The sequence below is a fragment of the Salmo trutta genome, chromosome 1 (genome assembly GCF_901001165.1).
Source record: "Salmo trutta chromosome 1, fSalTru1.1, whole genome shotgun sequence".
Taxonomy (NCBI): domain Eukaryota; kingdom Metazoa; phylum Chordata; class Actinopteri; order Salmoniformes; family Salmonidae; genus Salmo; species Salmo trutta.
This window is the reverse complement of record NC_042957.1, coordinates 28,998,833-29,022,939: the sequence shown is the minus strand read 5'-3', so window position 1 is coordinate 29,022,939 and position 24,107 is coordinate 28,998,833. Positions and strand designations below refer to the sequence as shown.

Sequence of the window (24,107 nt, the reverse complement as noted above, 5' to 3'; positions counted from 1 at the left end):
TTTTTTATCTTTAATATATTTGTAAACATTTATAAAAACAGTTTTTGCTTTGCCGTTGTGGGGTATCGTGTGTAGACTGATGAGGAAAACAAACTATTTAATCAATTTTAGAATAAGGCTGTAACTTAACAAAATGTGACAAAAGTCAAGGGGTCTGAATACTTTGCGAATGCACTGTATTTGTTGTCATTCAACGAGAACTTGTTTTCATGCACATTATTTGTATGGAGAAATACTGCACATAACATCTTAGTTAGATGTGAAGTTGCGCGACTGAGATTTCCTCCACAAAAACATCAAAATGAATGACATTTCTAATTCTGACTATTTTGAGGAAGTTTATACTGGCTACGGAGTCTCGAAATGGACAAAGTACTATTGACACTTTTTCAAGCGACGTTTTTTTAATGGAGTATGCGAGAACACTCGTTCGGTTCGCTAGCCGAGTTCGCTAGGCGCCAGCCGAACTGAAGCATGCTGACGCCTTTATAGTCTGGAGAGAGAGGACATGGCAGCGCTGGGCCGCAATGCAGCCAAGAGCTCACTGTACTGTGTTGTAATGGACCATTATGGAGATGAAGGAGAGATGGCAGGTCTGTCTGCATCCACCTACCTTAACCTCATGGCTGGCTGCAGCAGGTACACTGCTGATACTGATGTCATCTGATTCTCCTCAGCTCTCACACACTTGACAAATAACCCACACACACCGTCACACAACTCACTGTCACACACGTGCATATATCATCTCCATCCCAGGCTGTGGCAATCTGATTAAGTCTCTGGTAATGGATCTGGGCACTAACGATCATAAACACCAATTACATTTTCTGACCCAGGAACAGACGCTTTCTCTGCCTTTTCTTTCCTCCCAGACATTTTGTGTGATTTTTCCAGAATTTGTGTAACATGATTTTAATCAGCTGTGTAATGAAAAACAAATTGTTTTGGCACAGTGTGTGGTTGAGGGGGGTTATTACAATACGCACCCATCTTTGAAAAGGTTGAACAGTGTGTTCCTGGCTGCTTCTCCCTCTCTTCCCTTCCCTATGGCCCAGGCCACGGTCCTGTGTGTTTGTGCGTGCACGTTACTTTTACATTTTAGTCATTTAGCAGACGCTCTTATCCAGAGCGACTTACAGTAGTGAATACATACATTTAATACATTTCATTTTCATTTCATGCATTTAAAAAAAAAAAAAATTGTACTGGCGCCCCGTGGGAATCGAACCCACAACCCTGGCATTGCACACACCATGCTGGCATTGCAAACACCATGCTCTACCAACTGAGCCACAGGGAAGGTCTATGCAGGCGACGTTCATGCGTTGCCTGCATGCATGAGCCTAGCATTGGGGCAGGCCCTGGATCATTAGTGATAGTGGAAGATCATTTCAGCGATAGGAATGATGACATTGGTGGCAACACTAAGACCTTATGAATACACGTTGTCATCGACTGGAGGCCTCTGCATTGCCTGCCTGTTTCTCTAATGAATCCCGTCCTATAGGCTGTTGGTGTTTGTCAGCCTTTTTTTAAAATACGGACCTGGAAAACCGCTTCAACCCAATTCTTGGCACAGAGAAAGGTCAAATTAGTTACACTAATGTTTATGAACAAGTTTGCTTTCCTAATGAAGTCAAAGGGATGCCAGTTCAATTTGGGAGTCTGGGTAGAATATGTTTTACATAGCACTCACTCGCCCACACAGGGATATGTTTTTGGCTCTTACCCTTTGGTCCCTCCAGCCCAGCTGTACTAGCCAGAACAGATTCATGCAGTGTTAATGACAGAAATCTCCCAGTGCTCTGTCTCTCACACAAAAGCTAGAATAACAAAAGTGACACACGTTATTATTTGTGGAGTCAATGATTACACACCATTAGCAGACTGAAATATGGTTAGTCCTAATATACGCACTGGCCCATCAGGGTGACTCAGGAAGCGATATTACACAGGAAGCAGGGTAATAGAGAGAATTTAGAAGGGCAGCTCTGCCTGATTGTTTTTAAAAACAATCAGGCAGCCCAGATACATGGTTGTGTTGGACATTTTTATATCACACACGCTGTGGACAGATAGTATTAGAGGAGGAATATGTGGTCTTTTAAGTTAATTTAATTTGGTATGATGTTAAAACAGATGAGTATTACATCTAAAGTCACATTCCTAAGACAGGAGGAAGGTTTTGACCCCACTGACGTGTGTAGGGTAAGTTGACAGGTTTATGGAGGCGTGAGCTCTCTAGGGAATGTGTGTGTGGTGGGGTTTTGACTGAGGTAAATGTTTTATGTTCTCTTCCTCTGCAGTGATGTTTGGTGGACCTGAGGTTTCGTAGAACCGTGTTTGGTGTTCTATGCAGTAACAGTGTTGTTTGGAGAAGCTGACTTGATTAGCTGTGTTTTCTTGTTGTCTCTGCAGTGGCATCGGGAGGAACTGGCCGTGGGCGTCTGGAGGCAGCAGCATCCTGGCGGAGTACGGCACCCTGCACCTGGAGTTCATGCACCTCTCCAAGCTGTCAGGGAACCCAGCCTTCGCAGAGAAGGTGAGAGCTAGGGAGCCACAGCACATTCCATTCCAGTGCATTAACACCAAGTGTAACTGAGCACTCAGCCAGCCTGATGATGGGGTTATTCATAGCTGCGACCTTGATTACTATTCATGTTAACGCCTGTTCTGCAGGTAAATGCCTTCTTTCGGCTCTGAGCCACCGGCCTCTCTCTCTCTTATGCCTCCCTTAACTGCCGTCCCCGCAGTAAGGCCATTTAAAGTACATTACTGTGCCGTGCCGCTGGAAGATTAGGCGGCAATGAGGTATTTGCAGGGAGAAAGTAGAAACTCATTTCCTCCTCCTCCTCCTAGGTCATGAACATCCGGAAGGTTCTGAATCGACTGGATAAGCCCCAGGGACTGTACCCCAACTATTTGAACCCTAACAGTGGACAGTGGGGACAACGTAAGTCCCCCTCATCCCTCTCTCATCTCACCCCTCTCCTGTCTCATTCCTATCTCCCCTCTCACCATTTTCTCCCCTTTCCCTCTTCCATCTCATCCCTCCCTCCCATCTAATCCCTTCCACCTCCCTCTGCATCACTGTTTAACCATCTCTCCTCTCTTCCATCTTGCCCAGCCTTCTCTCTTTTCACCTCTCTCATCCCTCTCTTCCATCTCACCCCTTTCCATTAGTGGTTCACCAGTGGCTGTCAATCGATGTTCCACAGCCTGTAATTATCAAGGTATTTACAGCTGGGAGAGCCACTTCAGTTCAATGTGAGCACTTCTGATTGAGTGGGCTGTGCATTAGGAGATGATGTAACTTAATGCTGCCCAGGGGGTGAGGGACATCAGGGAGGAATAAGTATCTGTGCCTAATGACAGTACTTAAACATGGTGAATACTGCCAGTAAAGTTAATTAGTCCTCTCTTGCTACAGTTCAGTCGTGATACCTCCACACAATACTACTCAAACTCTCCTGCTCCTTTGACTCAAGGCACCCCAACAGTTCAGTACCCCCATCTCTGGTATGGAGCAACTTCTACTGTGACATTACCCAGCTCTAGCCAGGCCACCTCTTGACAAAACAAGCATCAGACCCAAGAATTGCCTGGTTGTTAATCTAGGGCGCAGTGAGGTGGTTGGGGAGAGGCGGTGGTGGGATGCAGTAACCCTGCAGTTTGTCCGTGCTCAGACAGCCCTGTGCCCAGCAGACAGCCCTGTGCCCAGCAGACAGCAGCTTGCGTGGATCCATTCTCAAATTATTGTGTTTGTCTCTGAGCCGCACAAAGGTTAATGAGATGCACAGACCAGATCAGACCAGACCAGTCCCTAGCTCAGCCATATGCTGCTGGCTGTAGCATCCTGATGGACCCACTGCAATCTCTATCACACACACACACACACACACACACACACACACACACACACACACACACACACACACACACACACACACACGCACTCATTTGAATGCATATCTTAGCTGTTTTGTTTTTTGCTATTCTGTGCGATACCTCCCCCCTCCCCACTGTGTGTGTGTGACCCTCTGTAATTGAATGGCCCCTCTACGCCCTCGCTGAAATGTCACGTCTGATGAATACCCATACTAACTGTCTGTGTGTTTGTCTCTGCTGTAGTCCTGGTCAGGGGGGGGGGGGTCAGAGAGGGTTCAACGCTAATGACTGACCGCTGTGCATCCAGACCCTGGGTCAAACTGGGTGGAGGGGATCAATGGAAGGGGAGGAAGAGGAGGGCAGCCGTCCGGCTTGTTTCTCATTCTCTCTGACAACTTGATCCATCCCACTGGTTTTTTGTTGTTGTTGTTTTTTGTACAGTTTACAGCTCCATAATTTAGTGGAGCATAGGTGGTGTTGACATCAGGTCACCCAGCAGAGTGATGTAGTGACCCAGGCCAGGGTGGAGTGTAGTGGGGTGGGGGTGCTGTCAGAGTCCTGTGTCTCTCTGGATGACTCTACATCGTTGGGTCTTTGAAAAGCACTACTTAAGTCTCTTGTCGTAGTATTATTATAATTATCATTACACGTAGCTATTCTGACAGGAGCCGGCCAGGTCAGGGAGAGAGTGGCTCTGTGAATTGCTGACTGACTAGGGGAAGGTAGTTGTACTACACCAGTAATGCCAAACCAAGCCTTAGAGAACACAGAGAAGGTTCCAAGACAAACATTGCCAAAAGGCACCTCTAAAAGTGTTTGTGGTCTACATGGTCAGTGTTAGCTGGAAGACGAATTTCCAAGTAGAAGAAAAACAACTCCATTGACAAATAGCCTGAAGTATAGGAATGCTAATGTTGGCTGTGACAAAAATGTAAAGTGATTTTTCAGGTTCGCACCAGAACCATTTGCCACTTGAGGATATTTTACATAAAGGTCACTTGTGATCTGTATTTACTGGTAGAGTAGACCTGAGGGTGATGTCATAGAAATGGTCTTTCCATTCTCAGTGTTTCTCCGTCACGGTATAGACGGCCTATCACAGCTCTGGTGATGCTGTTGTAGTTGATGTTTCAATATAAACCATCAGTACAGTGTCCCTTAGAGCCACGTATCTGACAGTTGCATCTTCTTGTATGTGTGGAGCTGCCTATGACATGGCCCCACAGACATGATGGAACATCGTATCAAACCAATGGCATAGCCCGCAGACATGACTGTCATCCCATCACACCAATAACATGGCTTACAGTCATGAGGACATCCCACCCTTAGGGAGTGAACGTTATTTACAGTGTATTAAGGGGTACACAGAGGTAATATTTTACCTGGACTTCCCTGAGCGTTTGAAAAAAAACCACGTTAACCTCCCCTACAAAATGATCATTAAAACCAAATAGCAGGGAATATTAAATCCCTTATTAGTAGGCTATAAATGTTGCAGTCTACATTTCTATCAAATCAGTGGTTGAAATCGCCTGCTGTATTCATACCATAGTCATGTTATCCGCAAAAGGGAGGCCTTTACCAATTTAAGAGTTAAGGGCCGTCCACACCAAAGACTAGAACTAACTGCGTTGGCCAACATCCACACTAGAAGAAAGTGTATCGTTCCACAGTATCCTACACCTGTCAATCAACTGATCAAAGCATCCTACTGCAACGCTGTAGGCCTATTCATAAAGTGGTAACACAGACCATTCAGTGCTTCAGGGTGTGTTCATTGTCATAGTGACAACTGCAAATAACACTTCAATGTAGGCTACATGTAGCTTAATGAAAAGTATAATATATTAACTTGCATTTGAATGAAATGTAGATATTCAACAATAAACACTGTTTAGCCTGCCATTGCTTGCCTTGCCATGTCATTGCTTGCCTTGTTGCTCAAGTGGTTTGTAAGTGATTTCCATTTTTCTAATGGATGTCAATTCGTTTGGATTTTTTTCACTGTGCACATCACTGTCTATCCTGTGCAACCATTTAATACATCAGTGCAACAATGTTATCATCACTGGCCAGTGATGCACTCTCTATCTGCAACTTTCCCCGACGTGCATTTTCTATGCTGTAGGCATTCAGCAGTTAGGAAGACCAAACCTGCTTCTCTCTGCGAAAAGCCTATTAGGTCTAGTATAAAAATAATCTAATATAGAATTTTGTAGCCTATTGTTTTCCTGGGATTTTCCGAGAAGATGAATAGCGGAGAGTCTTGCATCCGTAGCCTATAGCCTATTGCACACGGGAATAGCTGGAAGAGAGACGCTAGAGTTGTGTAGCCAAAGACGCTAGATACACCACATCACCAAAAGTATGTGGACACCTGCTCGTTGAACATATTATTCCAAAATCATAGGCATTAATATGGAGTTGGTCCCCCCTTTGCTGCTATAACAGCCTCCACTCTTCTGGGAAGGCTTTCCACTAGATGTTGGAACATTGCTGCGGGGACTTGCTTCCATTCAGCCACGGATGTTGGGCGATTAGGCCTGGCTCGCTGTCGGCATTCCAATTCATCCCAAAGGTGTTCGATGGGCTTGAGGTCAAGGCTCTGCAGGCCAATCAAGTTATTCCACACAGATCTCGACAAACCATTTCTGTATGGACTTTGCATTGTGCTGAAACAGGAAAGGGCCTTTCCCAAACTGTTGCCACAAAGTTGGAAGCACAGAATTGTCTAGAATGTCATAGTATGCAGTAGCGTTAAGATTTCCGTCCACTGGAAGTAAGGGGCCTAGACCAAACCATGAAAAACAGCCCCAGACCATTTTTCCTCCTCCACCAAACTTTGAGGTTGGCACTATGCATTGGAGCAGGTAGCATTCTCCTGGCATCCGCCAAACCCGGATTCGTCCGTCGGACCGCCAGATGGTGAAGCGTGATTCATCACTCCAGTGAACGCGTTTCCACTGCTCCAGAGTCCAATGGCAGCGAGCTTTACACCACTCCAGCCAACACTTGGCATTGCGCATGGTGATCTTAGGCCATGCTCGGCCATGGAAACCCATTTCATGAAGCTCCCGACAAACAGTTCTTGTGCTGACATTTCTTCCAGAGGCAGTTTGGAACTCGGTAGTGAGTGTTGCAACCGAGGACAGACGATTTTAACATGCTTCAGCACTCGGCGGTCCCGTTCTGTGAGCTTCTGTGCCTACCACTTCGCGGCTGAGTCATTGTTGCTCCTAGACATTTCCACGTCACAATAACAGCATTTACAGTTGACCGGAGCAGATTTATATGAAATGACAGGCAGCCTAGGATAAACAAGAAACCCTTACATTATTGTGAAAATAACTTTTCACGAGCTGTGGTCCTTAAGTATGTGTGCGATGCCATGCTTGTTGATTTTTGGTGCTTTCAAGAGAACTGGGAACTCCAATCATGACCTCAGTGGTCTTCAAGTCGGAGCTTTAGAAAGATGCCAGAGTTTCCGACTTTGAATTCAGAGTTGGATGAGTCGGAGTTTGTGTGTGTGTGTGTGTGTGTGTGTGTGTGTGTGTGTGTGTGTGTGTGTGTGTGTGTGTGTGTGTGTGTGTAAGACCAACGTCCATTTCAGTAAGTCAATTCCAAAATGCTGACATTTTAATTGATTACAAATTACATGACCCTCCTTCAACCTAGCTTCCTTTCCTGACGAAAACTGGGTGGGAACTGAGCGGTCAGGCATTTATTTTACGCTACGATAGATTAACGAGATCCTATCAGATCTCCAGGCCAATCAGACTGCAGGGCTGCAAGACAGTGTGATGTCTGAGTCCTCAGTTCGCAGGAAGTTTAATTTGTCCCTGTCCCTTGTCAATCAGATCAGATCAGAGCCATGATCAGATCCTTGACCTTGTGTTCCCTCTCTGACCTGCTGTTAACCCCTGTGGCATTGACCCCAGTCAGCAAGGAAATACAGTCCTTATGAGGGCAAGGCCACACTCCACTACAAACTCCTCCTGGAGCTCTGTCCTGTCCCATTTATTACTGCTGACGTCTAATCTATATCCCCCACACAAGGCTTTGGCTGTTAATGACATATACATATGTATGAGGGGGCATGACGATCACTATGATGAACAGCGGCTTGGCTTGACTGAGGCTCTCTCCCAGACCCTGGAGACTCATTCCTCACAGAGAGTGAAGTGGACAGGAGAGCACATCACCTGGCACAGCACGGAGCACAGCCCCACACCTCACTGACTGTCACAGGGACTGTCTCTCTTTATACCCGGCTGTGGTATCGCTGCTGCTCCCTGCACAGTGACCGGGGATGTGCCGGGGGGACCTGATAAACTCATCAGAATGCCAATCTCCCCCTTGCAGACATCTTCCATACATCAGCCATCAAAGGAGACTAATCCCATTACTCCTGTAGCTTTGTTGGGCTCTGTTTGAAAAGGTGTCCCCGTCCCCTTGGCCAGGCCTATGCCAGACACGTCCCTTTGTCACTGAGGTTCTGAGGCTGAGCAGGTATTAAGGGGCCATCTTCCTGTGTAAACAGCCTCGGGTGCTGAGATGGCCGCCATCATTGGGCCATTCATCATCCTGAGGTGAGGCAGGCCACTGGGGAGGGAGGGCTGCTGCTGGCAAGATGAGATAGGTAAATTAGCCTGGCTCCAGCATGATGCTCAAATCTTTCGTGTTGTCTCTGTCCTGTAGATCACGTGTCAGTGGGCGGCCTGGGAGACAGCTTCTATGAGTACCTGCTCAAGGCCTGGCTGATGTCAGACAAGACGGACGAGGAGGGCAAGAAGCTCTACTACGACGCTCTGCAGGTAAACCCTCAAGACACCTTACCTAGCCTACACACCTCTCTTCTCTCCTCTCCTCTCCACTCCCCTCTGCTCCTCTTCTCTACTCTCGTCTCCTCTCCTCATCCTTTCTTCTCTCCTACTGAGATTTAATGGCTACAGTACCAGCGCAATCCGAAGCGCTGACTAAACCTTTTCACGAGGCTCTTTTGACCTCCATTGAAAGCTTCTTTTGTCAGCGTGATAACAACAGTTACATTTCTTAAATGACTGAACAGTCCGAGTCAGAAATCAGTACCAGTAGTGTGGGTTGCTGTGTGAAAGCAAGACATGCTACGCCAGGCAGGGGTTATCTCTGAGTGTGAAGTACTAACCGCACTCCACAGAAGCTGGAGGAGCAGGTAAGTGGGGTTGGAGGAAGCTTTCAGTGGATGGGGGTCAGCCAGACTCAGAGCTCTGTCTGGTGAGATGTGCTCTGTTTCATTAGAGCCAAGCCTCCTGTCCTGTTGGAGATAATAGCGTTGTTCTCCATACGGAGGTCCACAAGGACCCAGGATATTACCCTCCCTCCCTCCATTCCCCTCCCAGCCAGCCATGTTTCCCCACCACACCTGCCTACCTACCAACCCGCTCGTCTGCCATCCACCTGGGCGAGACACCACAAGCAGGTCACCCACAGCGAGAGGGTCCCTATTGCCACGCCAAGCCATCCTCCATTTGGGTCAGACAGCCTGAGAGGCAGCTGGTTAGAAACAGACTCTGTTCACTTATTAATGGCTCCTTGGCATCCTCGCCTCAGTGCCGGCCCAGCCTACATGCTCTCTATCCCCCCGATGAGAAACGAAGCAGCCAGTGCTGAACAAGATGTGCTGCTGCCTGCCTCTGTCCAGGTCTGTTTGTTCTCGAAGCACTAGTAGTCAGAGGCAGAGATTGAAAGAAATGGCCTGAGTTTTTTCTTCTTTCTTCTCAGCAGGAACAGGCTGGGCTGTTGCTAAACAGGATATAGGCTGCCTTTTTAAAGAGACCAAAGGAAATGAAATAACCAGTTTAGGAGAATATTAATCGGCTGATTTTCTGTGGCGGAACACGCCAGGCAATGCCCACCCGCATATAGACGGCCCCATTTACGTGATGGGTCACACACTACAAAAGCACAGATCTGAATTATCTTTTAAAAAACGTAATTGCTTTCGGGAGATTTGCAATATTACATTTTCTTGGGTTTTCCCTCGGCAGGAGAAAAGCAAACCCAATGAATATGAAAATAAATGTGCCAAATGATGCGATGAACAACGAGGCGCATCAGAGAATGCACCTGAGATCGTATAGCGTTTGAAGCTGCCTTCGACTCGCTGCACATATTTATTCCCTATGTTAAAAGGCAGGATCTTTACTCTCTCATCGGTAATGGCCGCGTAATAACCGTGTGTTGTCTGTCAGTTGTGATCTTACTGTATTGGACACCTGCTGTGTGGCTAGCGGGAGACACCGGCCGTCGTTTTGAATCATTTGTGATCCTCCTGGTGTCGTGTCTCGCCGTGGATGAAACGCAGCCCGCCATTCCAGAATGTCTCGGGATAAAGTGGCCCTCCTGTCTACGGTAAAAGCCAGGGACAAATAGGAGCAGCGTTCTTTGGCCACGCCGCCCAAGCAAATGCATAATACTGGCCACCAGCTGGGACCCCTGGTTTTCAAACAACATCCGTTTTATCAAGGTTAACAATGCTGTTTGGGTGGTATTTATTCATGTTCCACTCCATTTGTAGGGGGAATGGCCCCGGTCTGGGACTGGGGTTGGATAGATGGCTCACCTGTATGCCGTTCTTGTCATTGTCCTCCAGGCCATTGAGACCAGTCTGATGAGGAAGTCCAGCGGTGGACTGACGTACATCGCCGAGTGGAAGGGCGGCCTGCTGGAGCACAAGATGGGTCACCTGACGTGCTTCGCCGGAGGCATGATTGCCCTGGGGGCCGACGGAGCTCCCGAGGACAAGACGGGTCACCAGATGGAGCAGGCCGCAGAGATCGCCCGCACCTGCCACGAGTCCTACGCCCGCACCAGTGAGTCTGACTGACCCCCTCATCTGGGGCACACCAGTGTCCCTGTCTCCCTCTACAGCAGGGGTAGGCTAAGAAACTCCTCCCAGGTCAGGTGGTATTAGTTCTGAAGCCCAGACAAAAGGAGGTGTAGGACTCAACAACAGCACACACTCACTCTTTCTCTCACTCTCACACTCACACACACACCCCCCACACACTCCTCTTCAGAGCAAGCCAGTGTGAAATGAAAGATTAATGAGCGTTGAGCCTGTTTTCTCTCTGAGGCCAGGAGGGGCTGCTGGGTAAGTAGAGCGTAGTGCCAGCCAGGTTAAAATCTTTTGTTATTTTTTATATATTTTTGTTTTGCTCATCACCTTCTAGACCTGGTTGGGGTTTTTCATGATGTTGTCTTCTTCCTTGCTTCTCCCTCTTCCAGCCCTGAAGCTGGGCCCAGAGGGGTTCCGGTTTGACGGCGGCGTGGAGGCCATCGCCACACGGCAGAACGAGAAGTACTTCATCCTGAGGCCAGAGGTCATTGAGACATACATGTACATGTGGAGGTTCACCCACGACCCCAAGTACAGAGAGTGGGGCTGGGAGGCTGTGCAGGTGAGAACTATACTACCCATCATCCTTCAGAATTATCCCACCCCAGTCCTTTCTGTCATGTTTGTGTCATCCTGTCCCCTCCTAGCCTCCACTGAGAAGAGACTCTTCCTCTTAGATCTTTGACAGTGAATTTAACATTTTTAATTTGACCTTTATTTAACTAGGCAAGTCAGTTAAGAACAAATTCTTATTTACAATGACGGCCTACCCTAACCCGGATGACGCTGGGCCAATTGTGCGCCATCCTATGGGACTCCCAATCACGGCCGGTTGTGATACAGCCTGGAATCAAACCAGGGTCTGTAGTAACACCTCTAGCACTGAGGTGCAGTGCCTTAGACCGCTGCGCCACTCGGGAGCCCAAAAAGTCAAAAGGGCTCTGTACGCCGACAGACCCCTGTTCATTGTGATGTGTAGACTCATTCAGGTCTACGCACCGCTAGCTCTGAGTACAGTAGTCTTAAAAACCTCTGAGACTCTTCCTTCCTCCCCACCCACTCTCTCTCTCCTCTCTCTCTCTCATTGCTATGCTGCAACAGATCAGAACAGTGGTAATGTTGAATGCTGATTGCTCAGATCCCAGAGCCATGCTGTTGTATCCACTAATGACATGAGATTACCTCTGATGGGCCTTGTGTTAGCTATAAATATGATCTGGAGCCTGCCTTCCTGCCTCTCTGCCTGCCTGCAGATAACTCCTCCTCCTGCCCTCAACCCTCATTCAGCCAGAGTGGATGTGTAAACACTGCAGCCCCAGCTCCATCCTTCTCAGCCCCATTTTCTCCCGGAGTCATATTGCCTATTGCAGCCTCCTCTCCTCTCCTCTTCCCCCTCCACCTGCAGGCAGAGCAGCCACACTGAAGGGAAATATGCTGGTTCAACAACAAGCTAGCATCACCGTGCATAACTCTACAACACCCTGCCATAAGAAACAGAGTCAACTCAACACTTTTTCCACCCTCCGTTCTCTCCCTCTTCTCCCTCTCTATTTTCTGTTCTCTCTCTTTCTTTCTCTCTCTCTCTTTCCTTCTGTCTCTCAGGCTCTGGAGAAGCACTGTCGTGTGGAGGGAGGCTACAGTGGAGTGAGAGACGTCTACGCCTCCAGCCCCAACCATGACGACGTCCAGCAGAGTTTCTACCTGGCAGAGACACTCAAGTAACACACACACACACACACTGTCAACTTACTCTGCTAAGAACCGTCTGGAGACATAGCATTGACATTTTGGCCTTGTCATTAGAGAAGAATAAAAATCGATCTTGTCAGAAAATCAATCAGTTTTTTTTGGCATCCTTGTCATCATACATCCTCCCCCCAGAAACGTTCCTTGAATAACTATAGTATTGGATTTGTTTGGCAATATAATGGACACATACGTTTAGAAGTAATTGTCCTCCCTATAAGGCCGTTATTCTCTCCTGGACAGATCTACCTAAACATAACTGGTACCGTAGAATCTGTTGGGACAAAATGGGATGTGTGGGATAAAGAGAAGCAGTTGTTCAGTTGTTTGGGTTTTTCGTCACTGGGTATTTGGACAAATCCTGATTTCACAGGTGTTCGCATCTTTCGAATTTCGGATGGGGAGGAAACATTCGGCCCGTAACTTGCTAAGAGGTTAGAACTCCTCGTTCCAGTTCCGCTCCTTGTTTTAGCATCTCTTCATCTCTTCTCTTAATGGGCAATATTTCCATTTTTCAACCTCATATTCATCTTCTCCAGCACCAAACCAGTGTCTACATATGTGACCGACCGGCTCGATTCGGTCTTATATATTAACATTTTTAATTGTGTTTTTTTACATTGGATAAAAGTAGATACTTAAAAAAAAGGAGAAAGAGCTAGAAAATTGTATATCATACACAATGGGAAAGTAATTCTGCTTTGAAAGTTGATAAACTTGTAACCCCACTTTTGAGAAAATGGCCCTTGAATGAATGTTTTGGTACATCTACTGGAGACCTCATGTCTACAACCATTCAGCATTGTTCACACCCTCTTAAGTCTTAGTCCCACCCATCTCTTTAAGGATTCACATGTGAGGCCATGTGCTAAATAGTGAATACGATAGTGTACTTCACAACCAAAGATTTCAAGACTAAAGGCTGGTTTACGTCTATCTACGTCAATCTGCATGTCTGTAGACAGTTGTCGCAGTGACATCATGAACATTTTATTGTCGTCCGACATCAAACTTATCTTTGTCGTTATGAAAAAGTATTAACACAAAAACGACAGGCTGCATGACATCAGCAGCCTTGTGGTCCAAAATAGCATAACTGGTTTATTTTAACACCAATAAACCTGTCCGTTTAAAAATGTATTTAGTATCTGTTTATCTAGAAAAACAGGCAACTAAAAGCAACTTTCTAAACAATGTTTTGGTTCGTTTCTAGCTTGTTAGCTATCTAGCTAATGTTAAGTTAGCTGGCTAGCAAATGATGACCATATCATATAGCTGACATCTTAACTTGAGCTACTTTGTATTCATTATTACAGGGAAATAAATTTACAACAAGATCCACATTTACATGTTAATGGCAAGCTAATTACAGAATATAGCTTACGGTTGTGAGTGTGACAAAATAAAAGCAGGACATTCTACTGGAGAATTTTACAACTTGGGCACTGTCTCATTGGCCTAACGTTATATCTTAATGTGACTTTGGTGCAGGTCATGTTGTTCTTCACATTACCGTCTCTGGTAAAAACACACTATATCAAATACAATCAATGTTTATTTGTCACATGCACAGGATACAGAAGGTGTAAACGGTACAGTGAAATGATTGCTTGCATAGTGGAGTATTTTGTTTAGACATGTAGTTAGTTAAACAATGAACCATAATCCCAACTCATAACGTTACTACCCTGCATGAATCTGTAGCTAAAGCTAACCAACTAGGTTCAATGTTAGCTAGTTGGATAATATTGGACTATAACTAGAAATGCTAATGGCTCTGGGATACGAATAATATTACTACACAGATTGAACACGCAACTTTGGCTAGCGAGCCAGCCAGCTAACGTTAGCTAGCTAGCTAGCTAGCTAATAGTACGCTTTAACTTGCAATGAAAACAACTTTCTGACAAAATTTGAAACGTATAATATGTGAAATGTAGCTAGCTAGACTATCTTACCCGTACACATGGATGGATGCTTCACCCTCTGTCACGGATGCCGTGGTTGCTCTTAGTTTGAAGATGTAATCCGGAGACAGGTGTTTTTACAAAGCCTTCTGTGTGTTCTCTTTTTGACTCCCTCCGCATATTTGCAATCAAACGCTAGAATTTTCTCCATCTCCTTAGCTATCATACTCTGCTTCAACCGGGCATTCCGCTGATTTCAAAACTCGGTCCTCCAGAAAGTGTAGAGCATTAGCAACACTTTTGCAGTTCTTTGTGATATTGTTAAAAAAAGCTTAGTTCAAAAAAAGATTACCTACACATATTGAGTAGCTCATGTTATAGACAGAAGTGTGCTACATGACAGACCAATCCAAACTCATTTCTAGGCATGTCCAGCCCACCCATTATCTCAGCCAATCATGGCTAGCGGGAAGGTCCTGGTCTTTGTCCGTGGCTAAACCAACTAGTCTCGTAATTGAACAATTTTATTCGTATTTACAAATGACATACACGTTTGTTATTAAGGCACCTGAAAGTTCACTTGTTCCAGAAGGCATTTCTAACTTTTGATGTTTTAACTTGATATATTTTTCAACAAACTTAGAAGTGCGCCGTTTTCACATATGTTGACACTAGTATTGTGCTGGAGATAATTAAAATTTGGTTGAAAAAGTGGTGGAGTTGCCCTTTAACACGTATGGATCCAAAACTTGATCAAGCAGCTGACTATTTACGTGAGACTATAGTTCTGGGTTAACTGAGATTATAAGGCCATATAGAAGAACATTGTCAATATTCAGGCAATGTTTTCCTGCTAAAGAGTCACACCTACATTTTGTTTCATGACACCATGACATCAAAAACCTGCTCTAGTATTTCATCACACCCTAAAAAAGACACGTTTCTGTGTTTTGTGTTCTCTGACAGCTTCCTGACATTCAGTTTGTTTGAACACTTCAAAACAGATCAGAAGCAGAATGTCTTTCCCCCAATGAGCACTCACTTCACCTCTGTCTGTGCTGTGCCTGCTGGCCTCTGAGGAGAAACAACTGACGTCCTGTGTGAATTGTCTTGTCACGGCCGGCTCAGACAGGCAGGCTTCTGCTAGCACAGTGTGCAGTGTACTACAGGGACCTCAGCAGTCTTCTCCGAGATAGCAGCAGTCACACACAGAGACAGATAAGAGGAGGCAGACTGCTTTTACTGAGCCCTTACACCCTCTCTCGCTCTCTGAAACTCTGAAAATCTCTCTCTCTCTCTCCTTGTTCACAATTGATAATAGCGCAATGCCTGGGGGGTTAGACGGACCATATAATGTGGGTCCAGTGAGATAGGCTCATTGTAACGTATCTCTTACCGGCGTATAGATGGGTCTCTCTATCTATTGTCCAGTCTAATCCTGGTCTGAGAGAGATTTAACCCCCCCCCCCCCCTCTATGGTTTCTATGGCGTATCAGTGGTGTTGTTTTGCTCCCCTCTTGTGGGAGCCTTGTCAAAGCACTCTGGTGTGACCTTATAAAGAGGTCACAGGCTCTTTGTCCCTGCTCTGTGTCCCCACACTGCTCTGCTCTGGGGGCTAGGGGCTGTAAGGACAGCCACGTCACCATGACTGACAGATAACACCAAGCTGCACGCAGGAGAGAGGGAGAGAAGGAAATGGAAAGAGAGGTAGGAAGATGGAGAGCGAAAGAGCTGGAAAGAGGTAGAGAGACCTGGGGGAGACAGGAAAAAAATACAGGTTCAAGGTTGGGAGAGAAAGGATCCAAGAGAGGTAAGTGAGGACGTCTTGCTGTAACAGTTAACAACCACAGCAGCAACAGTAACAAATACGTGCCTGTTTCCCCCCTCCTGTGCAGTAAATAACTCTGTGGCACTTTGATTTTGGTGTTATTTTTTGCCCAAACCCCCAAACACCTGGGCTAATCTGCCTCTCTGATTGATGCTTATATGAAATGCTGTGTGAGTCCCGCCACCTAATAGAGCTGGTAAACTTCTCTAGTATTTCATTTAATGGTGTTGGAAAGTGCTGCAATTTTGCGAATAGGGTCTCTCCAAATGCCAGGCCTCCCCAAATGACTCCTTTACTAATGCTTGCAAAATCCATCTTTTAGGCTCTGGCTCTCCCTTTCTCCCTTCTTTCTCCCTCTCTTTACCTCTTTCTGTCTCGCCCTCTTTCTTCCTGTATCCCCTTTCTCTCCTCCCTCTCTCCATCTCTCTCTTCCTTCTCTCCATCTCTCTTCTCCATCTCTCTCTCAGCCTCCTGGCCAGGGTTCTCCTGCCTTTGCGTGAGGTCAAATTAGCAGTAATGACTCAATGTAAAGCTGTATGTCTGGCTGTTTGCTTTACTTGGCTCGTCACACTAGCGACTCCTTGTGGCGGGCCGGGCGCCTGCAGGCTGACTCCGGTAGTCAGTTGAACGGTGTTTCCTCCGACACATTGGTGCGGCTGGCTTCCGGGTAAAGCGGGCGGGTGTTAAGAAGCGCGGTTTTGCGGGTCATGTTTCAGAGGACGCATGACTCGACCTTCACCTCCCGAGCCCGTTGGGGAGTTGCAGCGATGACACAAGATCAAAATTGGGGAGAAAAAGGGGGTAAAATACAACAACAACAAAACAAAAATAAAATAAAGGATGCTATGACTTAATGAGTTATTTGTGTCTTACTCCACATTCCTAGTGTAGTGAAATGAGGCTTTGAGTTCTGAGAATCACTTGGGTTTTGAGAACACTGGGGGCTGGTGCGAGGGGAATTTGACTGTTGACCAGCAGTGTGTCATTAGTGACTGAAGCACTCAATTTTTGTTTTTATTATTTTAGTTTTTTTAAACAACTAATTGACTGATGTCAGTTAATTATTTTTGAATTCAAGTTAGTTCGTTTTTTTTCCCGTGAGCTCAATACGCACAGTTTATCTAGAGATAAATCAGATCCAGCCTGAACTGTGCGATGTAGTAGGGAGTTGTAGTTTCTACATAGTTTATGCGCTAAACTAATTAGAATATTGGCCTGTATTCTTCATAGTTTAGCGCATAAAACGTGATAATAGTCCATAATCCATTGAGCATCTACGGAAGAGGCACAAGAATGCGCAATCATGAGGTGATATCGAGAGCAGCTGTTGCGTCGTGGTATCTCTACCTGAACATACATGATCTAAGTGATTGATAGTTGGTATTCAGCAGTCATAAAAGTATGCCTTATTTACTTTGAAGAACTACTAAAATAGTGACTTTATCAGACAGCACGGGCAGCAGCTCTATAGAGATGAGATGATGACTTGGAATGAAAACATAGTCACCAAATAAATCAAATGTAATATACACAACATCTGAAATATTTTATTAAAGTGAATCAATTATGTGATAAGCAGTAATGGGCTGTCATCAGCATCATGGGATTTTTATTAGCAGTTTTATTCAACTCACATCATTTTTAATAATGGAACCGAAACCGAACAGATCTCAGAAAAGCACTAATCGCTCAGACTACTCTGCTTCTCCTTCTCACTCTGGAAATGGAGTGGCGCCCGCAAGGTTACCGTGGCTATGCAGGGCGGGCGTGGCGTCATCCAACCCCTGTCCATTTTATAATCTGTAAATTTTAACGAGTATCACATCAGCACCTGATTAAGGACTTTTAGGGTATAGGCCCACTTGCACTCCAACCGCTGCTGCTGGGCTCAACTTTTTGGATTTGCGACTTCACGCCGAGCGCAATAGCTTTTGGCAGGCGGCAGGAAACATAAATTGTTTCGAGTCTTGTCGTTTTAATTTATTTATCATTCTACATTGTTGGCTTGGCTCACCCCAAGCTTGGCAGGGAAAATATTGGCATGGGAGCGTTGCTGAACTGTTTGTTCCCTGAGTTGGTTTTGGGATTTGTTTCAGTGAGACCGTTCCACTGTCCTCTCTGAAACTCTCAGACATCTAGTGGATGTTCTCTCAGACTGATGCACTCATGGACATCTACTAGGAGTGGAGGTTGTTGATGTAAATATCTGGGTTCTCTTAAGGCCTCGTCTTGATCAGAAATTAGTGTTTGAACTAAATTGAGTCTCGCTCTCCTTCCCTCAGATATCTGTTCCTGCTGTTCTCTGATGACGACCATCTTCCCTTCGAGCACTGGGTGTTCAACACAGAGGCCCACCCCCTCCCTGTCATCAAGAAGGAGATGACAGACACAGACAAGCCCAACCAGCTGGAGTAGAGTGGACCACCCCCTGACCTGACCCCACCCATCTCGGAACTCCTCTAACCCCTCCCTCTCTGAGCAGTGGGCGGAGCCGTCTAATTTACTCCTCCCCCACTGTGGGTGGAGCTCACCCAGGCAGGCCACTCCCCTGGTAGACTGGACTCGCTCCTGTTTTTGAGTCCATGATCAGACCAGATGGAACCGGACCGGGCTGCCTGCCTCTCCTGACCCAGACTGCCCTCTACTGGGGACTGGGAACCACCACTCAGAACCACCTCGTCCATGAGTGCTTGTTTTGTCATCATGTAGGGATAACAATCAGTCTGCATGCTGCCCTCCCCTCCCAGTGCTGTAGAGGCTGTAGGACTTACCCTCCTCTGTGAGGAGAACAGGACACTACTACGCTGTAAGATTCACCATCACTCAAAAAAAGCCATACTGATTTGAATACAGCTTTATCATTTTCTTTCTTTCCATGTATTTCGGGTATGTGATTGTGGGTGTGACTGAAAACAGATTTTATGTCAATCAACATGTTATCGGATTTGGGTTGTTCTTATCGTAAATATGATTTTAGTCGCATTTAAACAATGGACCATTTAGGTGGATTTCTGTTAAAGACCCAGAGCTTGATTCTCACCTGCTCTATAGCTGAAATCCAGTCAAAATAGTGCCTTTCAGTCTGAAATAGTCTATCGAATAAGCAGTTCAGGCAAATTGCAAGGCTTTTATTTATACAGGTAGTCTGGTAGTTAGCAGACGGTCCAGGTGGCATTGGCTGAAGGTTTTATCACCTTTACCACACTGCCATCTAGTTTTGGACAACCAGTACTACAACAGTCCAGTCCTCCAGTCATTTGAGTGTAGCAGGTCGCAGTAGGTTTATAAAGGGGATGAAGTCACGGGGAAAAGACCTGCACTGAGGACAACCTCTCATTTACCTTTTAGCTTGGTCTCTTCTTCCTGAAATATGGAACGTGTGGGGGAAAGTAGAGTTCATCCCTTCTATCAACATGTCATCAATTCATTCAGCCTAGTCAGTTTGTCAGAGCTCACTTTATTTCCCAACCCCCAACATGTTCCTTTGTTCTTAAATTGACAAAGTTGATGTGTGTTTTTGTTTTTTTCTTTATTAGAGGTGGTAAAGACAATGAATCCCATGTGATGTAAAATAGTTTCTATGCTGGTCATTTATTCCGCAGTATATTGGAAGGAAGGTTTGGGATCAGGCCCCTAGGTGGCACTGTGGAGTGCGAGGGCACTGTGTTGTGGATTATTTGGGAGTTGGGGGAGACAGTGTGGGGGAGACCAGGGCAGAGTCAGACCAAGAACTTGGTAGTCGATCATATGGAACGAATGCATCGTATGAATGAATGTACCATCAAATGTGATGTTTAAGATTATTTTTGCCTTTGTTGTTCTTAATTTGTTGATTTGTTTGTTGATTCCTTTCTTCTGGAAAGCACAAAATGCTGAAGGAATGTGTCGTGGTACCCATCAGAAGAAGCTGTTAGTCAGTTCAGGAGAATACGAGGAAGCACAAGAGTTGTTTAGTTGTGTTGACATGCAATGAGAAGATGCAAGTATGATTCTCTGTTCACTACACTGGATGAAATCCACTCACATATGAACATGTAAACATGCTGAATACTGTATAGGCAAAAGAGGACAAATAGATTGAAATGGTCACCTACGGGACACATACATAGACATTCACACTACGCACACTCTCAAACACACTCATGACCATGGAAGTTTATGGACACTCAGACATGGACGTTCAGTTGACCACAGGATCAATCTGACCTCCCTCCGTTATCTCATCGTAATGAGAGTTAGAGAGGGGAGTGTGTTTGTATGAAACCTCAGTCAAAAGGGTCTGTTTTTTTCCGCAGTGTACTTTCACAGACAGGGGGCGCTGATGTTCCTAAAATGGCTCTCCATACATCTTATTGGGAAATAGATGGGGTACGATCAAGAGGCCTTCATCTTTGTTGGAGTAATATTCTGACCCTAGAAAATAGACCAGAGGTTTAAGAAGCCTCACAGATATCAGCCACCTGTTGGAGCTACGCTCTTCCAGAGCTCCTATTAAAACACCAGCAGGTCAACCTCTGCTTTCCCTACTGTTCTTTATAAAGACAAAGTCAAAGTAATCCCTGTTTACCTTACCGGAGGAAGCAATATTAATGAGGGAAACTGTGATGTCCATATACGTTTAGATCCCCCTCCACCTAGTTAATTATGGCAGCCATTCAGGCTCCAGGGAAGAGAGCATCACTCACTATACACTGTAGATATGACATTGCTGCGTTCACCGTCTCTGAGAGCCGAACAGGCGCTGCTGCACGGTCAATCCGATCTCTGCATTGGCCGTGCAGCATTTACAGTGATACGGCCTCTGCAGAAGTCAGGGCATTCATACTTTGTGAGCTTTGCAGAGCAGTGCAGAGCTGTTGTCAAGGAAGTGAGTTTGTGTTTATACAGGACCTACCGTCAACCAATCATGTCAATGCGGAGCTATACAGAGCGTTCCGCGTTGTTACAAAATTTGAGAGGCTCACAGGGATGCTGTACGGAGCTCAATTTGGCCTCTGCGTGCCTCCAGAGGCTCCGCGATTGCGTCACACCATCCATACGGCGCCTCAGACCACGTTGTCAGATCAAGCATAAATTGGCTCTAAGTGTCTCCTGATTGTTGCAGCTTTCGGGAGCAGAAGGGATGACTCGTAGGAATACTGAAAACCGTAAAAGTCGCTGTAAAATGAAAACATGACACATTTATTTTCCTCTTTCTTTCAGTATGCAGACTAGAAGACGTGCTGTTCATTTCCAATTGACTTTGTGGTTGAATATTGTGTTGACGATCTCTCGCATTACAATGCCTTTTATTTGTGAATCTCTTGTTAATGGTTTCGTGAAACAACCTCAGAAATGTAAACTGTACAATATTGCTGATAATCATTCCATTGCACATAGTTTATTTGGGTTAATATGTTATTTTAATTTTGTGGGAAATTGTTATGTTCGTTTTTGTTTGTTTCTTATTAAAATGTAAATATTCCATTCTACATTTATATAAATCTTACGAACGTATGGATGAAATGATGTTAATGAGCAGCAAAAATTTTCATAAACTATATTTGTTACACTATTGTGAATAAAACAATCTTTTAATAGATAGCCTTTTTGGTGTTTTCATTCTAAAATGTAATCTTGACATCAATGATATTAGTCCTCCAATGGGTCCAATGGGTCTGATAATCAGAGGCTGCACAGAGCTCTCACCACTATGTTTTATCAGCGCTGTAAGAGAGAGAGGATATCAAACCACTTCCAAATGAAGCTGAATGTATAGCTATTATCCACTAGGTGGCAGAAGGGTATCAAAACATTGTTTTGTGATGTATTGCTCCTCTCAACTCTGCTTGCTTTGTCTTGACCTTCAGACATGCTTATTGCAGGTAGTTGTATGCGTCGTTAATCAATCAAATGTATTTATAATGCCCTTTTTACATCAGCAGTCGTCAGTGTTTATACAGAAACCCAGCCCAAAACCCTAAATCAATCAATCAAATGTATTCATGAAGCCCTTTTTACATCAGCCGATGTCACAAAGTGCTATACAGAAACCCAACCTAAAACCCCAAACAGCAAGCAATGCAAATGTAGAAGCACGGTAGCTAGGAATAACTCCCTAGAAAGGTAGAAACCTAGAGAGGAACCAGGCTGTGAGGGGTTGGCCAGTCCTCTTCTGGCTGTGCCGAGTGGAGATTACAGCAGTACATGGCCAAGATGTTGAAACGTTCATAGATGACCAGCAGGGTCAAGCAATGCAGCTGTAGAAGCACAGTGGCTAGGAAAAACCTAAAGAGGAATCAGTCTCTGAGGCATTTCATGAGCTGAAATGAAAGATCCCAGAAAAAGCTTATTTCTCTCAAATTTTGGGCACAAATTTGTTTACATCCCTGTTAGTGAGCATTTCTCCTTTGCCAAGATAATCAATCCACCTGACAGGTGTGGCATATCAAGAAGCTGATTAAACAGCATGATCATTACACAGGTGCACCTTGTGTTTGGGACAATAAAAGACCACACAATTCTATCACACAACACAAGGCCACAGATGTCTCAAGTTTTGAGGGAGTGCAATTGGCATGATGACAGCAGGAATGTCCAACAGAGCTGGTGCCAGAGAATTTAATGTTAATTTCTCTACCATAAACTGCCTTTTAGAGAATTTGGCAATACGTCCAACCGGCCTCAACCGCAGACCACATGTAACCGTGCCATCCCAGGCTCTCCACAACCGGCTTCTTCACCTGTGGGATCGTCTGAGACCAGCCACCCGGACAGCTGATGAAACTGAAGAGTATTTCTCTCTGTAATAAAGCCCTTTTGTGGGGCAAAACTCATTCTGATTGGCTAGGCCTGGCTCCCAAGTGGGTGGGCCCCTGCCCAGTCATGTGAAATACATAGATTAGGGCCTAATGAATCTATTTAAATGTACTGATTTCTTTATATGAACTGTAACTCAGTAACATTTTTGAAATTGTTGCATGTTGCGTTTATATTTTGGTTCAGTATATATACCCCTTAATGCTTATGGTGTGCAATTATGTAATGGAAATGTAACTTGCTCGGTGAATTATAGATTGTGGTTTTATTGACAGATTAGAGATTTATGCTAGTTCTAAGATGTCTCCTATAGCCACCTGATAAATTGAATTGATGTCAATCAAAAGCTAGGTATTGTACTGTATACAGAAGCTGCAAGTGTGAACTACAGTTGTGAACTAAGAACACAGGGTGGCAGCACAACCCAGCAATACACACTAATAAGGATGAAGGATTTTGTCTGTTGCCAGTTAACTACTGTATAATATTAATAGACAAAGAGGCATTAATGCACAGGCCTCTAATAAGACACTGACAGTTACTTTTCACAGGTATCCCTGAAAATAGTTCTCTTCTTCCTGTATTCTGTCTCCTTATATAATCTTCCTCACTCACCCATAGTCACAGCTTCCCAGGGAGATGGTTGTCGCTGTGTGCATGCAGGGCCGGCCCTATTTTGCCACGGGGATGGTATAAAGAGTTGAAGTTTCAAAGCAAGCTTTCAAAACAATATTCCTGCAATTCGAAACATTTTGCCATGTCTTATGCCATGTTAAAGGAGAAGTTTTACTTTTTACAGCCAAATCTCTATTTTTGATGTAAATGGAATGTTATAGAAGGGTCCAGACACCTTTTTTGCCAACCTTTATTCGTAGCGGTGTATATCATTTTGTTAAGACTCGAGCAATACCTCTCCGTCCATTCTACAGGTAACTGCTAAAATAAAGGAAACACTTGAGCAAATGCTAGGTAAAAAAATACAAGGTTAAGACAACGTAATAAAAAAAATGTATGGGACCAGCGCCATTGACAACTACTAGCGCCGTTGCTAACTAGC

The 24,107-nt window shown here is 45.1% G+C and overlaps 1 protein-coding gene across 1 annotated transcript in view; it reads left to right on the top strand.

Moving 5' to 3' along the window:
* The window catches only part of LOC115193404 (mannosyl-oligosaccharide 1,2-alpha-mannosidase IA), a 168,454-nt gene extending 146,621 nt beyond the window's left edge, over positions 1–21,833 (top strand). Inside the window, exons 6-12 of the mRNA XM_029752116.1 lie at positions 2,422–2,545; positions 2,863–2,956; positions 8,593–8,708; positions 10,526–10,745; positions 11,161–11,333; positions 12,374–12,489; positions 18,535–21,833. Coding sequence (XP_029607976.1) covers positions 2,422–2,545; positions 2,863–2,956; positions 8,593–8,708; positions 10,526–10,745; positions 11,161–11,333; positions 12,374–12,489; positions 18,535–18,667 — 976 coding nt within the window. The 3' untranslated portion in view covers positions 18,668–21,833. The remainder of the gene's footprint in view (positions 1–2,421; positions 2,546–2,862; positions 2,957–8,592; positions 8,709–10,525; positions 10,746–11,160; positions 11,334–12,373; positions 12,490–18,534) is intronic.
* Positions 21,834–24,107: the final 2,274 nt, after the last annotated feature.